Below are 16,998 nucleotides of genomic sequence, written 5' to 3' on the forward strand. Positions count from 1 at the left end.
GGATAAGGCCGTGTAGTGTGTGGGATAAGGCCGTGTCGTGTGTAGAATAAGGATGTGTAGTGTGTAGAATAAGTCCGTGTAGTGTGTAGAATAAGGATGTGTAGTGTGTAGAATAAGGATGTGTAGTGTGTAGAATAAGGATGTGTAGTGTGTAGAATAAGTCCGTGTAGTGTGTAGAATAAGGATGTGTAGTGTGTAGAATAAGTCCGTGTAGTGTGTAGAATAAGTCTGTGTAGTGTGTAGAATAAGTCTGAATAAGGCCGTGTAGTGTGTAGAATAAGGCCGTGTAGAATAAGGCCGTGTAGTGTGTAGAATAAGGATGTGTAGTGTGTAGAATAAGTCTGTGTAGTGTGTAGAATAAGGCCGTGTAGAATAAGGCCGTGTAGTGTGTAGAATAAGGCTGTAACACAACAAGCTGTGGAAAGAGTCTAGGGGTCTTAATACACACAAGGAAGAGGACTATATTAGCACCCTCTAATTGGTTGTTGATCATTGCCAGACAGCCATCTTCAAGTCTTGCACTACATTTGCAAGTAGATTTAGGTCAACACTATTCCACACTCAGTCGTCAGCAATACATTCATATATACATATAAAGCAGAGCAGAAAGTAGGCAGAAAAACATGTTTGAAAGGTCAGAGTTACACAATCAATTTGTTGATACTTTAGGATGATTTAGACATGCACAAATGCTAATAAAGGTCCCTTGTCCATCGACTGCAAACAGTGAGGAAACCAATGTCATTTTGTAATTTGGGTGAACTATCCCTGTAGCATTGAGGGAGGAAGGGTCTTCAAACACTTTTTTTTCAGCTAATAGCAGGAACTGCACTATCTAAGAGGTCAGAACCTGGTAATAAGAGGATGTTGGCTGGAATATACACCCAACAACTTTAATTAGTAATGGTCTCTGAACAGGGGAAACAAACATCCAATTCACTGAGTACATTACAGCTCTATACTATTTATCAGACAGAACTGATCATGTATGCTGGTTAACAGTTTTCAAATTACAGACATTTTTGTACGTGTAAACAGTCCCCTAATTTTAGGGGTCCAAAATCAATGGGACCAATTCACTTGTGTATTAAAGTAGTGAAAAGTATTTGGTCCCATATTCATAGCATGACTACACATTTGTTGATGCTTTAAAAAAAAAAAGTTTGTGTTTAGATTATTTTGTGCCCAATTGAACTGAATGGTAAATGATGTATTGTGTCATTTTGGAGTCACTTATTGTAAATAAGAATATAATATGTTTCTAAAAACTTCTACATTAATGTGTATGCTACTATGATCACGGTAATCCTGAAGGAATTGTAAATAATGATGAGTGAGAAAGTTAAACGCACAAATATCTCACTGTAGAAGTTTAGCACAGATACATACAGCAATGGGCGCCTCCATCTGACACATGTTCAGAGCCACGATAGATAGATAGCTCAGCAGCACAACTGGTCGCCTCATATTCCATCTGTTATCCCTAAACAAGTGTTGTAACATGGAGATACGGTCGTCTGGGAAGCATAACTCTAACAAGGCAGTTTAACCTTACATTTTTTTTTAAACTATTTCTCGCTAATAGTAAAGATAAGGTCCTTATGCTTCCAAAACCGTACAGCAAGCAATTTGTATTTAACAAGCAATACATGTTAATGTTGAGACCAAACGTCAGGGATCTTAAAACTCCCCCCTACAGAAGACACCTTCGACTTATGGAACGGAGTCATGAGAGAGCGACCCGTGTGTCAGGAACAAATTGAGACAGTGCTCCTGGTGGAAAACTCGTTTAACAACCTATAGAGATGAATTTAGGCATCAAGAGCTAGCTGTGTGCCAGAACATACAGGATCCTCTTCTATATCCGTTTTGTAAAACCACCTTGACAGTGTTGTCCAACTACTTTGAGTAAAGTCTGTCATCATAACAGTAGTACTAGCTGACTTATACAACCTGGGGTGTAATAATTAGTCCAAACAGTTGCAAAACGGAACATTTCTAGTGTTTCTATTGGACAAATTCAGGTAGGCCCCTCCCAGTTTCGTTCGCTTCCGTTTAAGAAACGTTTTGCAACACATTTGGCCTAATGAATACGCCAACGGTGTCTGCCAAGTTCAGCCAATATCAGTCGGTTCAAGGCTGGGATGCCCAGTCTTATCTCACGGGACATACTGTGTGCTGACACTCTCACTGTCAGTTCCAAAGTAGGCAGACAGTTAAGAGCGTTGGGTCGAATCCCTGAACCGACTTGGTGAACAATCTGTCGATGTGCCCTTCAGCAAGACACTTAACCCTAATTACTCCTGTAAACGTGGAAGGATAAGAACTTCAACCAAATGACAACTGTAAATGGTCAACACGTGACCCACTCACTGGAGCCCACAAACTATATACCTCGGTGACAAAAAAATAAAATAACCCAGCAAGCTACGTATGAGGTGTAACTTTAGTTAGTATTCAAAGTATATTTAGCTAGTTAGTCATGTCACTTTCACCTCAACTTGCCGGATACGTCGAGTAACAGGCAAGGCTACCAACCTAGAAAAACATCGACAAGCCATGGCAATCTTGTGAAAACAGGCACCACAAGCTCGGTTAGCTTAACTTACTGGTAGCTGACACATATTACTATAAAATCACTTATACGGTCATCCCAAAACCGGATAACGTTAAAACATGTTGATGTGTCCTTGTCAGCTTGTGTCGAAAGAGTGACTGTCAGAACAGTGTCCTTCGCCCTCCTCACCAAATAAGTAGTCTGTTGTTTCCGTGGCTTCCCATTCGGTTTGTTACCTCCTCGCCAAACATGATAAAAACTTGTCGGTTGAAGTAAAATAGCTAATTTCCTTCTCTGTAGGTGTAAAACACATTCCAGTGGGATCAACAGCGGCGCCATCTTACCAAAGGAAAGCGGGTTCGATAACGTCATGTTCTATTACAACGACCTTTGCCCCCTGTCGTCATTCATTATTATTTTTAAAGGAATAAAATCACAATAACTACCGATGTGGCTATTTCGAAACACGTGTTCATTATATGCCTAAATTAAATCATAGTTCGACGTTTTGCTTGTAATGTAAGTTTTTTTTTTACTCCTCTGATTGATACGATTTCTCAACAATCACGTCCTTGTGATGTGTTGTGGGAATGTCGTCATTTCCTGAAGCCGGGCGGATGTGTTGTGACGTCACCGACGAGGCGACACGTACGGCTCGTTGTCACCAAATAGCGAACTTTATTCGGTTTTAACAATATACAGTGAGTACAGCAACATGCCCTGCCACAACCAGTCGTTAAATAACGTTACTACCGGCCAAGAACATAACTTAACGAAGCATGTTCGGTTCGCCGCGAGCAGTAACAGCGTTCCGGTGGCGCCAAGCTCTGAAGCGGTGGATGACGTCAATAAACAGCGTTTGAACGGGAACTGTCCGAATGGTGGTGGGCTCGGCCCAGATGTGTTAAACCTGGGACCTCAACTGAAACTGCTTCCTCTTAACAGTCAGATACTAGAATTACAGACCATCATCAGAGACAAGTAAGTGTTTGACTTGGTGATCATGTTTTTATTTGGCTATATAGTGTTTGAAATCAAATGTTTTTTTGTCACATGTGCCGAATACAACAGGTGTAGTAGACCTCACAGTGAAATGCTGAATACAACAGGTGTAGTAGACCTCACAGTGAAATGCTGAATACAACAGGTGTAGTAGACCTCACAGTGAAATGCTGAATACAACAGGTGTAGTAGACCTCACAGTGAAATGCTGAATACAACAGGTGTAGTAGACCTTACAGTGAAATGCTGAATACAACAGGTGTAGTAGACCTTACAGTGAAATGCTGAATACAACAGGTGTAGTAGACCTCACAGTGAAATGCTGAATACAACAGGTGTAGTAGCCCTCACAGTGAAATGCTGAATACAACAGGTGGAGACTTTTCAGTCTCATGAGGGGGAATAGGCTTTGTCGTGCCCTCTTCATGACTGTCTTGGTGTGCTTGAACCATGTTAGTTTGTTGGTGATGTGGACACCAAGGAAATTGAAGCTCTCAACCTGCTCCACTACAGCCCCGTCAATTAGAATGAGGGTGTGCATGGTCCTCCTTTTCCTGTAGTCTACAATCATCTCCTTTGTCTTGATCAGTTTGAGGGAGAGGTCCTGGCACCGCATGGCCAGGTCGCTGACCTCCCTATAGGCTGTCTCGTCATTGGCAGTGATCTACCACTGTTGTGTCATCGGCAAACTTAATGATGGTGTTGGAGTTGTGCCTGGCCGTGCAGTCATGAATGAACAGGGAGTACAGGAGGGGCCTGAGAACGCACCCCTGAGTGGCCCCAGTGTTAAGGATCAGCATGGCGAATGTGTTGTTACCTACCCTCACCACCTGGGGGCGACCCGTCAGGAAGTCCAGGATCCAGTTGCAGAGGGAGGTGTTTAGTCCCAGGGTCCTTAGCTTAGTGATGAGCTTTGAGGGCACTATGGGGTTGAATGCTCAGCTGTAGTCAATGAATAGCATTCTCATATTAGTTTTCCTTTTGTCCAGGTGGGAAAGGGCAGTATGGAGTGCAATATAGATCGCATAATGTGTAGATCTGTTAGGGCAGTATGCAAATTGGAGTGGGTGTAGGGTTTCTGGGATAATGTTGATGTGAGCCATGACCAGCCTTTCAAAGCACTTCATGGCTACAGACCTGAGTGCTACAGGTTGGTAGTCTTTTAGGCAGATTACCTTCGTGTTCTTGGGCACAGGGACTATGGTGGTCTGCTTGAAACTTGTTGGTTTTAAAGGGAGAGGTTGAACATGTCAGTGAAGACACTTGCCAGTTGGTCAGCGCATGCTCGGAGTACACACCCTGGTAATCCATCTGGCCCTGTGGTCTTGTGAATGTTACTCACATTGGCTGCGGAGAGCATTTTTTGCTTGTAAGCAGGAATCGGGAGGATAGAGTTATGGTCAGATTTTCCAAATGGAGGGCGAGGGAGAGCTTTGTACGCATCTCTGTGTGGGGGTTAAAGGTGGTCTAGAGTTAGTCCCCCCCCCCTCTGGTTGCACATTTAACATGAAGATAGACATTTGCATTAAAGTCCCCGGCCACTAGGAGTGCCGTCTCTGAGTGAGCGGTTTCCTGTTTGCTTATGGTGGTATACAGCTCATTGAGTGCTGTCTTAGTGTCAGCATCAGTCTGGTGGTATGTAGACAGCTACGAAATACACAGATAAACTCTCTAGGTAGATATTGTGGTCTACAGCTTATCATGAGATACTCTACCTCAGGTGAGAAAAACCTCGACACTTCCTCAGATGTCGTGCACCAGCTGTTGTTGACATATAAGCATTAGTCTGCTGCCCCTTGTCTTACCATACACCGCTGTTCTATCCTGCCGATACAGCGTATAACCAGCCAGCTGTATGTTGATAATGTCGGAAAGCAGTATGTCAGGTTCGTCTGACTCGTTAACGGAAAAACAAAAGCTTCTGCCAGTCTGTGGTGAGTAATCGCTGTTCTGAAGTCCACAAGTTAATTTTCGGTCATAAGAGACGGCAGCAGCAACATTATGTACAATATAAGTTACAAACAACGCAAAAAAAACTAACATAAAATGACAATCGGTTAGGAACATGTAAAAACATCAGTCATCTTCTCCGGCGCTGTGTGTGTGTACCCAACTCAGACGTGGGAGCAAGGTAACAAGATGCTGTGGCCTCAGCAGGACAAATTATGTTTGTTTGTGTTTTGCAGGACAACCAGCAGAGGGGATTTTGTGTTCTGTGCAGACCGACTGGTAAGATTCCTTTTAAGAAGTCATCAGCTAGCTAGTAACTACAGTCGTTCATTTCATGGAAAAAAAGAGCATGAAGAGTTGAAACTGTTGATCTTCCTCCTCAGATCAGACTGGTGGTGGAAGAAGGACTGAACCAGCTGCCCTACTCAGAGTGCACTGTGACCACTCCTACAGGTACTGACTCTTACTCCCTAACCCCTACCCAGAGTGCACTGTGACCACTCCTACAGGTACTGACTCTTACTCCCTAACCCTTACCCAGAGTGCACTGTGACCACTCCTACAGGTACTGACTCTTACTCCCTAACCCCTACCCAGAGTGCACTGTGACCACTCCTACAGGTACTGACTCTTACTCCCTAACCCCTACCCAGAGTGCACTGTGACCACTCCTACAGGTACTGACTCTTACTCCCTAACCCCTACCCAGAGTGCACTTTGACCACTCCTACAGGTACTGACTCTTACTCCCTAACCCCTACCCAGAGTGCACTGTGACCACTCCTACAGGTACTGACTCTTACTCCCTAACCCCTACCCAGAGTGCAGAGTGCACTGTGACCACTCCTATAGCAGAGTTTCCGTTAGCTGTGTTTATATGAATGAAATTGGCGCAGTCCACCTCCTGATTCCTGCTTACCTCACATCGTTGCATCCTCGACTTGCCTGTTCTGTTTATTATGAATTGCCATATTCTAAATACGATTTCTGTCATTCTGAGCACTGTGGGTGGATGCCCTAATTACACACTGACCCCTAACCTCTACACGCTGACCCCTAACCTCTACACGCTGACCCCTAACACACTATCCACAAAATAATAAATTAAATTAACAATGATGGAAATTGATGTAAAATATATCACTAGCCACTTTAAACAATGCTACCTAATATAATGTTTACATACCCTACATTATTCATCTCATATGTATATGTATATACTGTACTCTATATCATCTACTGCATCCTTATGTAACACATGTATCACTAGCCACTTTAACTATGCCACTTTGTTTACTTTGTCTACACACTCATCTCATATGTATATACTGTACTCGATACCATCTACTGTATGCCGCTCTGTACCATCACTCATTCATATATCCTTATGTACATATTCCTTATCCCCTTACACTGTGTATAAGACAGTAGTTTTGGAATTGTTAGTTAGATTACTTGTTGGTTATGTTATTACTGCATTGTGACATGCTGCTGATAACATTCTGCTTCATTTCTCAACAGGACACATGTATGAAGGTGTAAAGTTTGAGAGAGGTAACTGTGGAGTCAGCATCATGAGAAGTGGTGAGTCTGGTATCCCCCCCCCCTCTACTGTTATTTCACATAGCTGACCTCTTTAGGGACCTGTGTCTGTCCATCCCCCAGGTGAGGCCATGGAGCAGGGTCTGAGGGACTGTTGCAGGTCCATTCGCATCGGGAAGATCCTGATCCAGAGTGATGAAGAGACCCAGGAGGCTAAGGTCTACTATGCTAAGTTTCCCCCAGACATAAACAGGAGGAAGGTGCTGCTCATGTACCCAATACTGAGTAAGTAAAAAAGATCTCTGTCAAAAGGGGAAGATATTACAGATGTCTTGAATGTTAGGTCATTTTTCCTAATCCTGGAGTTTTTTTCAGCCAGGCAAATAATGAAATTGTTGAAAAAGTTCCTGTTGTTAACATGTCGTCATTAACTATAGACAAATACATTACAACCAGCAGGTGATCAAATTCAGTCAGTCAAACTCCCGCAGGTTATGACAACTTCTGGTCCCACAACACAAAAAAAATAGACAAAAAATGACATTTGTGGTGATTTTAATAACCATTTTCCCTCAGCTGGCCACCAATTGGAAAAAATGGTTTCTGAAAATACCTAAAGTTCCACCAGAGGGGGTCCTTTATTCACTTCCTTAACAGCATTTGAAACATTTTATGTCAATGATGTTACTAAGTGCTTTCAAAAAATAGATATAAAAACATCCACAGGATCTGATTTGCTTGATCCCTTTTTCCTGGAGATTTAACGATGGCTTCTGGTGTGTAAGATCTGGAGGGCTGTCCTCTCCCTTTGCAAAGGTGGAGATCCTTCTGACCTAAATAACTACCAACCAATTTATAAACTCTCCTGCCTTGCAAACGTATTAGAACAACTGGCAGAACTCTCAGCTAATAACTTCAAATGATATTCTTAATGTGCACCGGTCTAGTTATAGACCTGGACTGACAGTGTGCACCGGTCTAGTTATAGACCTGGACTGACAGTGTGCACCGGTCTAGTTATAGACCTGGACTGACAGTGTGCACCGGTCTAGTTATGGACCTGGACTGACAGTGTGCACCGGTCTAGTTATGGACCTGGACTGACAGTGTGCACCGGTCTAGTTATAGACCTGGACTGACAGTGTGCACCGGTCTAGTTATAGACCTGGACTGACCGTGTGCACCGGTCTAGTTATAGACCTGGACTGACAGTGTGCACCGGTCTAGTTATAGACCTGGACTGACAGTGTGCACCGGTCTAGTTATAGACCTGGACTGACAGTGTGCACCGGTCTAGTTATAGACCTGGACTGACAGTGTGCACCGGTCTAGTTATAGACCTGGACTGACAGTGTGCACCGGTCTCCTGGACTGACAGTTATAGACCTGGACTGACAGTGTGCACCGGTCTAGTTATAGACCTGGACTGACAGTGTGCACCGGTCTAGTTATAGACCTGGACTGACAGTGTGCACCGGTCTAGTTATAGACCTGGACTGACCGTGTGCACCGGTCTAGTTATAGACCTGGACTGACAGTGTGCACCGGTCTAGTTATAGACCTGGACTGACAGTGTGCACCGGTCTAGTTATAGACCTGGACTGACCGTGTGCACCGGTCTAGTTATAGACCTGGACTGACAGTGCATTCACTGAAGCACGGAGGTGGCAGCATCATGTTGTGGGGGTGGCAGCATCATGTTGTGGGGGGCTTTGCTGCAGGAGGGACTGGTGCACTACCACAAAATAGATGGCATCATGAGGCAGGAAAATTATGTGGATATATTGAAGCAACATTTCAAGACATCTCAAGTTAAAGCTTGGTCGCAAATGGACAATGACCCAAAGTTGTGGCAAAATGGCTTAAGGACAACAAAGTCAAGGCCCTGACCTCAATCCTCAGGAACATTTGTGGCCAGAACTGAAAAAGCATGTGAGGAGGCCTACAAACCTGACTTATTTTTATTTTACCTTTATTTAACCAGGCAAGTCAGTTAAGAACATATTCTTATTTTCAATGACGGCCTGGGAACAGTGGGTTAACTGCCTGTTCAGGGGCAGAACGACGGATTTGTACCTTGTCAGCTCGGGGGTTTGAACTCACAACCTTCCGGTTACTAGTCCAACGCTCTAACCACTAGGCTATGCTGCTGTTACACCAGCTCTGTCAGGAAGAATGGGCCAAAATTCACCCAACTTATTGTGGAAGCTTGTGGAAGGCTACCCGAAACGTTTGACCCAAGATAAGCAATTTAAAGGCAATGCTACCAAATACTAATTGAGTGTATGTAAACTTCTGACCCACTGGGAATGTGATGAAAGAAATAAAAGCTGAAATTGTCTATTTTTCTGACATTTCACATTCTTAAAATAAAGTGGTGATCTTAACTGACCTAAGACAGGGAAATTTTACCAGGATTAAATGTCAGGAATTGTGAAAACTGAGTTTAAACGTATTTGGCGAAGGTGTATGTAAACTTTGACTTCAATGTATGTAAACTGGTGGTTCCTTTTAACATGAGTCTTCAATATTCCCAGTTAAGAATTTTTAAGTTGACGTTAATATAGGAATTATAGGACTATTTCTCTCTATACCATTTGTATTTCATATATCTTTGACTATTGGATGTTCTTATAGGCACTATAGTATTGCCAGCCTGATCTCTGGAGTTGATAGGCTTGAAGTCATAAACAGCGCTGTGCTTCAAGCATTGCGAAGAGCTGCTGGCAAATGCAGGAAAGTGTTGTTTGAATGAATGCTTACGAGCCTGCTGCTGTCTACCACCACTCAGACTGCTCTATCAAATCATAGACTTAATTATAATATAATAAACACACAGACATATGAGCCTGCTGCTGTCTATCACCGCTGTCAAACTGCTCTATCAAATCATAGACTTAGTTATAATATAATAAACACACAGACATACGAACCTTAGTTCACTAATATGGTCACATCTGGAAACTGTCATTTCAAAAACAAAACGTTTATTCTTTCAGTGGTATTCGGAACTGCTGCCTACCACCGCTGAGTAACATAATGACCCGGTACCGCTGAGTAACATAATGACCCGGTACCGCTGAGTAACATAATGACCGGTACCGCTGAGTAACATAATGACCGGTACCGCTGAGTAACATAATGACCCGGTACTGCTGAGTAACATAATGACCCGGTACCGCTGAGTAACATAATGACCCGGTACCGCTGAGTAACATAATGACCCGGTACTGCTGAGTAACATAATGACCGGTACCGCTGAGTAACATAATGACCCGGTACCGCTGAGTAACATAATGACCCGGTACCGCTGAGTAACATAATGACCGGTACCGCTGAGTAACATAATGACCCGGTACCGCTGAGTAACATAATGACCCGGTACCGCTGAGTAACATAATGACCCGGTACCGCTGAGTAACATAATGACCCGGTACCGCTGAGTAACATAATGACCCGGTACCGCTGAGTAACATAATGACCCGGTACCGCTGAGTAACATAATGACCGGTACCGCTGAGTAACATAATGACCCGGTACCGCTGAGTAACATAATGACCCGGTACCGCTGAGTAACATAATGACCCGGTACCGCTGAGTAACATAATGACCCGGTACCGCTGAGTAACATAATGACCCGGTACCGCTGAGTAACATAATGACCCGGTACCGCTGAGTAACATAATGACCCGGTACCGCTGAGTAACATAATGACCCGGTACCGCTGAGTAACATAATGACCCGGTACTGCTGAGTAACATAATGACCGGTACCGCTGAGTAACATAATGACCCGGTACTGCTGAGTAACATAATGACCCGGTACTGCTGAGTAACATAATGACCCGGTACCGCTGAGTAACATAATGACCCGGTACTGCTGAGTAACATAATGACCCGGTACCGCTGAGTAACATAATGACCCAGTACCGCTGCACGGTATCTTACTGAATGAAGTCTTCAGGTTTCAAAATGACTCGTCATGCACTTTAGCACTGAACTGTGTGTCTTGGTAACACAGTGCATGTTGGTGTAATGACCCGTGTGTCTAGGTAACACAGTAATGACCCGGTGTGTGTCCCAGGTAACAGGTAACACAGTGTATGTTGGTGTGAGTGTGTCTAGGTAACACAGTGTATGTTGGTGTGTGTCCCAGGTACAGGTAACACAGTGTATGTTGGTGTGTGTGTGTCTAGGTAACACAGTGTGTGTGTGTGTGTGTGTCCCAGGTACAGGTAACACAGTGTATGTTGGCGTGTGTGTCCCAGGTACAGGTAACACAGTGTATGTTGGTGTGTGTGTCCCAGGTACAGGTAACAGTGTATGTTGGTGTGTGTGTCCCAGGTACAGGTAACAGTGTATGTTGGTGTGTGTGTCCCAGGTACAGGTAACACAGTGTGTGTGTGTGTGTCCCAGGTACAGGTAACAGTGTATGTTGGTGTGTGTGTCCCAGGTACAGGTAACAGTGTATGTTGGTGTGTGTGTGTGTGTGTCCCAGGTACAGGTAACAGTGTATGTTGGTGTGTGTGTCCCAGGTACAGGTAACACAGTGTATGTTGGTGTGTGTGTGTGTCCCAGGTACAGGTAACACAGTGATCGAGGCAGTGCAAGTGTTGATTGAGCATGGACTCCAACCCAAACACATCATCCTCCTCTCGCTCTTCTCCACCCCACACGGTAGGTAACACATTATCCTCCTCTCTCTCTTCTCCACCCCACACGGTAGGTAACACATTATCCTCCTCTCTCTCTTCTCCACACCACACGGTAGGTAACACATTATCCTCCTCTCTCTCTTCTCCACCCCACACGGTAGGTAACACATTATCCTCCTCTCTCTCTTCTCCACCCCACACGGTAGGTAACACATTATCCTCCTTTCTCTTCTCCACACGGTAGGTAAACACATTATCATCTCTCTCTTCTCCACACGGTAGGTAACACATTATCCTCCTCTCTCTTCTCCACACGGTAGGTAACACATTATCATCTCTCTCTTCTCCACACGGTAGGTAACACATTATCCTCCTCTCTCTTCTCCACATGGTAGGTAACACATTATCATCTCTCTCTCTCTTCTCCACACGGTAGGTAACACATTATCCTCCTCTCTCTTCTCCACATGGTAGGTAACACATTATCCTCCTCTCTCTCTTCTCCACACGGTAGGTAACACATTATCATCTCTCTCTCTCTTCTCCACACGGTAGGTAACACATTATCCTCCTCTCTCTCGTCTCCACACGGTAGGTAACACATTATCCTCCTCTCTCTCTTCTCCACACGGTAGGTAACACATTATCATCTCTCTCTTCTCCACACGGTAGGTAACACATTATCCTCCTCTCTCTCTTCTCCACACGGTAGGTAACACATTATCCTCCTCTCTCTCGTCTCCACACGGTAGGTAACACATTATCCTCCTCTCTCTCGTCTCCACACGGTAGGTAACACATTATCCTCCTCTCTCTCGTCTCCACACGGTAGGTAACACATTATCCTCCTCTCTCTCTTCTCCACACGGTAGGTAACACATTATCCTCCTCTCTCTTCCCCACACGGTAGGTAACATATTATCCTCCTCTCTCTCTCTCTCTCTTCTCCACACGGTAGGTAACACATTATCCTCCTCTCTCTCTCTCTTCTCCACACGGTAGGTAACACATTATCCTCCTCTCTCTTCTCCACACGGTAGGTAACACATTATCCTCCTCTCTCTCTCTCTCTCTCTCCACACGGTAGGTAACACATTATCCTCCTCTCTCTCTTCTCCACATGGTAGGTAACATATTATCCTCCTCTCTCTCTCTCTTCATCTCCATCTCTCTAGGAGCCAAGGCCATCCTCCAAGAATTCCCAGAGATCACCCTGCTCACCACAGAGTTGCACCCGGTCGCCCCCACACACTTTGGACAGAAATACTTTGGCACAGAATGACAAACGCGCATACCAGTCCAGACCACGCTAGACCAGACCACGCTAGACCACACCAGACCACCATAGACCACACCACCCTAGACCAGACCACGCTAGACCACACCAGACCACGCTAGACCACACCAGCCTAGACCACACCACGCTAGACCAGACCACGCTAGACCAGACCACGCTAGACCAGACCAGACCACCCTAGACCAGACCACGCTAGACCAGACCACGCTAGACCAGACCACGCTAGACCAGACCAGACCACCCTAGACCAGACCACCTAGACCAGACCACGCTAGACCACCCTAGACCAGACCACCCTAGACCAGACCACGCTAGACCACCCTAGACCAGACCACGCTAGACCACACCAGACCACCCTAGACCAGACCACGCTAGACCACACCAGACCACCCTAGACCAGACCACGCTAGACCAGACCACACCACGCTAGACCACCCTAGACCAGACCACGCTAGACCACACCAGACTAGACTGTCGACCTCTAGACGGAACCACACCAGACTAGACTGTCGACCTCTAGACCGGAACCACACCAGACTAGACTGTCGACCTCTAGACCGAACCACACCAGACTAGACTGTCGACCTCTAGACCGAACCACACCAGACTAGACTGTCGACCTCTAGACGGAACCACACCAGACTAGACTGTCGACCTCTAGACGGAACCACACCAGACTAGACTGTCGACCTCTAGACCGAACCACACCAGACTAGACTGTCGACCTCTAGACGGAACCACACCAGACTAGACTGTCGACCTCTAGACGGAACCACACCAGACTAGACTGTCGACCTCTAGACGGAACCACACCAGACTAGACTGTCGACCTCTAGACGGAACCACACCAGACTAGACTGTCGACCTCTAGACGGAACCACACCAGACTAGACTGTCGACCTCTAGACGGAACCACACCAGACTAGACTGTCGACCTCTAGACGGAACCACACCAGACTAGACTGTCGACCTCTAGACGGAACCACACCAGACTAGACTGTCGACCTCTAGACGGAACCACACCAGACTAGACTGTCGACCTCTAGACCGAACCACACCAGACTAGACTGTCGACCTCTAGACCGAACCACACCAGACTAGACTGTCGACCTCTAGACCGAACCACACCAGACTAGACTGTCGACCTCTAGACCGAACCACACCAGACTAGACTGTCGACCTCTAGACGGAACCACACCAGACTAGACTGTCGACCTCTAGACCGAACCACACCAGACTAGACTGTCGACCTCTAGACCGAACCACACCAGACTAGACTGTCGACCTCTAGACCGAACCACACCAGACTAGACTGTCGACCTCTAGACCGAACCACACCAGACTAGACTGTCGACCTCTAGACCGAACCACACCAGACTAGACTGTCGACCTCTAGACCGAACCACACCAGACTAGACTGTCGACCTCTAGACCGAACCACACCAGACTAGACTGTCGAACTCTAGACCGAACCACACCAGACTAGACTGTCGACCTCTAGACCGAACCACACCAGACTAGACTGTCGACCTCTAGACCGAACCACACCAGACTAGACTGTCGACCTCTAGACCGAACCACACCAGACTAGACTGTCGACCTCTAGACCGAACCACACCAGACTAGACTGTCGACCTCTAGACCGAACCACACCAGACTAGACTGTCGACCTCTAGACCGAACCACACCAGACTAGACTGTCGACCTCTAGACCGAACCACACCAGACTAGACTGTCGACCTCTAGACCGAACCACACCAGACTAGACTGTCGACCTCTAGACCGAACCACACCAGACTAGACTGTCGACCTCTAGACCGAACCACACCAGACTAGACTGTCGACCTCTAGACCGAACCACACCAGACTAGACTGTCGACCTCTAGACCGAACCACACCAGACTAGACTGTCGACCTCTAGACCGAACCACACCAGACTAGACTGTCGACCTCTAGACCGAACCACACCAGACTAGACTGTCGACCTCTAGACCGAACCACACCAGACTAGACTGTCGACCTCTAGACCGAACCACACCAGACTAGACTGTCGACCTCTAGACCGAACCACACCAGACTAGACTGTCGACCTCTAGACCGAACCACACCAGACTAGACTGTCGACCTCTAGACGGAACCACACCAGACTAGACTGTCGACCTCTAGACGGAACCACACCAGACTAGACTGTCGACCTCTAGACCGAACCACACCAGACTAGACTGTCGACCTCTAGACCGAACCACACCAGACTAGACTGTCACCTCTAGACAGTGTGAACCACACCAGACTAGACTGTCGACCTCTGACCGAACCACACCAGACTTAGACTGTGACCTGTACATCTACCACTAACCACACCAGACTAGACTGTCGACCTCTAGACGGAACCACACCAGACTAGACTGTCGACCTCTAGACCGAACCACACCAGACTAGACTGTCGACCTCTAGACCGAACCACACCAGACTAGACTGTCGACCTCTCCTAGACGGAACCACACCAGACTAGACTGTCGACCTCTAGACCCTAACCACACCAGACTAGACTGTCGACCTCTAGACCAAGAACCACACCAGACTAGACTGTCGAAATACTCCCAGACGGAACCACACCAGACTAGACTGTCGACCTCTAGACGGAACCACACCAGACTAGACTGTCAGGGAAGGAGGCGGAACCACACCAGACTAGACTGTTACAATAGAAATCTAGACGGAACCACACCAGACTAGACTGTCGACCGCCAGACGAACCACACCAGACTAGACTGTCGACCTCTAGACCGAACCACACCAGACTAGACTGAAACCTCAGACGGAACCACACCAGACTCGGGACTGTCGACCTGTGACCGAACCACACCAGACTAGACTTGACCTCTAGATGAACCACACCAGACTAGACTGTCGACCTCTAGACCGAACCACACCAGACTAGACTGTCGACCTCTAGACGGAACCACACCAGACTAGACTGTAAAGACCAGTAGACTGAACCACACCAGACTAGACTGTCGACCTCTAGTGATGGAACCACACCAGACTAGACTGTCACCACCTCTCTCAGGCGGAACCACACCAGACTAGACTGTCGACCTCTAGACGGAACCACACCAGACTAGACTGTCGAAACTCTAGACGGAACCACACCAGACTAGACTGTCGACCTCTCAGACGGAGCACCACCAGACACCACTGTCCTCTCAGACTAAACTGTCGACCCTAGACGGAACCACACCAGACTAGACTGTCGACCTCTGACCCAAACCACACCAGACTAGACTGTCGACCTCTAGACCGAACCACACCAGACTAGACTGTCGACCTCTCAGACCGAACCACACCAGACTAGACTGTCGACCTCTAGACCGAACCACACCAGACTCAGACTGTCGACCTCTGCTGACCGAACCACACCAGACTAGACTGTCGACCTCTAGACCAACCACACCAGACTAGACTGTCGACCTCTAGACCGAACCACACCAGACTAGACTGTCGACCTCTAGACGGAACCACACCAGACTAGACTGTCGACCTCTAACACCAACCACACCAGACTGACTGTCGACCTCTAGACAACCACACCAGACTAGACTGTCGACCTCTCCCAGACCGAACCACACCAGACTAGACTGTCGACCTCTAGACGGAACCACACCAGACTAGACCACTCATCCCTAAGATCAGTGTGAATAAAAAAACATGAAACTGTTTAGATGTGATGTTACTGAGTCCTAACTTCATTATCTACAGTATGTGTTCTTATCTGATGTGATGCTAGTGTACATCTACCACTACCTCCCCATCCTACTGCGGTTCCTACCCTCCCCTCCTACTGCGGTTCCTACCTCCCCCATCCTACTGCGGTTCCTGACCCTCCCTCAGTCCTACTGCGGTTCCTACCCTCCCCTCTCCTACTGCGGTTCCTACCCTCCCCCCTCCTACTGCGGTTCCTACCCTCCCCTCTCCTACTGCGGTTCCTACCCTCCC

At 46.7% G+C, this 16,998-nt stretch overlaps 2 protein-coding genes across 2 annotated transcripts in view; one reads left to right on the forward strand and one right to left on the reverse strand.

Moving 5' to 3' along the window:
• Positions 1–3,084, reverse strand: part of LOC123993782 (iron-sulfur clusters transporter ABCB7, mitochondrial-like) — a 49,704-nt gene extending 46,620 nt beyond the window's left edge. Inside the window, exon 1 of the mRNA XM_046296265.1 lies at positions 2,747–3,084. Within this exon, the coding sequence (XP_046152221.1) occupies positions 2,747–2,929 (183 nt within the window). The 5' untranslated portion in view covers positions 2,930–3,084. The remainder of the gene's footprint in view (positions 1–2,746) is intronic.
• An 80-nt stretch (positions 3,085–3,164) lies between these two features.
• On the forward strand, positions 3,165–13,127 carry LOC123993783 (uracil phosphoribosyltransferase homolog). Its single transcript, XM_046296266.1, has 7 exons — positions 3,165–3,538; positions 5,746–5,788; positions 5,893–5,962; positions 7,031–7,093; positions 7,175–7,336; positions 11,629–11,727; positions 12,881–13,127. Exons 1-7 carry the CDS (start codon positions 3,273–3,275, stop codon positions 12,985–12,987), a joined length of 810 nt encoding a protein of 269 aa, XP_046152222.1. The 5' UTR covers positions 3,165–3,272; the 3' UTR covers positions 12,988–13,127.
• Positions 13,128–16,998: the final 3,871 nt, after the last annotated feature.

The sequence above is a fragment of the Oncorhynchus gorbuscha genome, linkage group LG13 (genome assembly GCF_021184085.1).
Source record: "Oncorhynchus gorbuscha isolate QuinsamMale2020 ecotype Even-year linkage group LG13, OgorEven_v1.0, whole genome shotgun sequence".
NCBI classification, from domain to species: Eukaryota; Metazoa; Chordata; class Actinopteri; order Salmoniformes; family Salmonidae; genus Oncorhynchus; species Oncorhynchus gorbuscha.

Bases quoted from the DNA above. Each gene is read 5' to 3' on its own strand.
- LOC123993783 (XM_046296266.1), top strand. From the start codon at position 3,273: ATGCCCTGCCACAACCAGTCGTTAAATAACGTTACTACCGGCCAAGAA. The intron at 5,789-5,892 runs GTAAGATTCCTT...CTTCCTCCTCAG, and splicing joins TGTTCTGTGCAGACCGACTG to ATCAGACTGGTGGTGGAAGA. The intron at 7,094-7,174 runs GTGAGTCTGGTA...TCCATCCCCCAG, and splicing joins AGTCAGCATCATGAGAAGTG to GTGAGGCCATGGAGCAGGGT.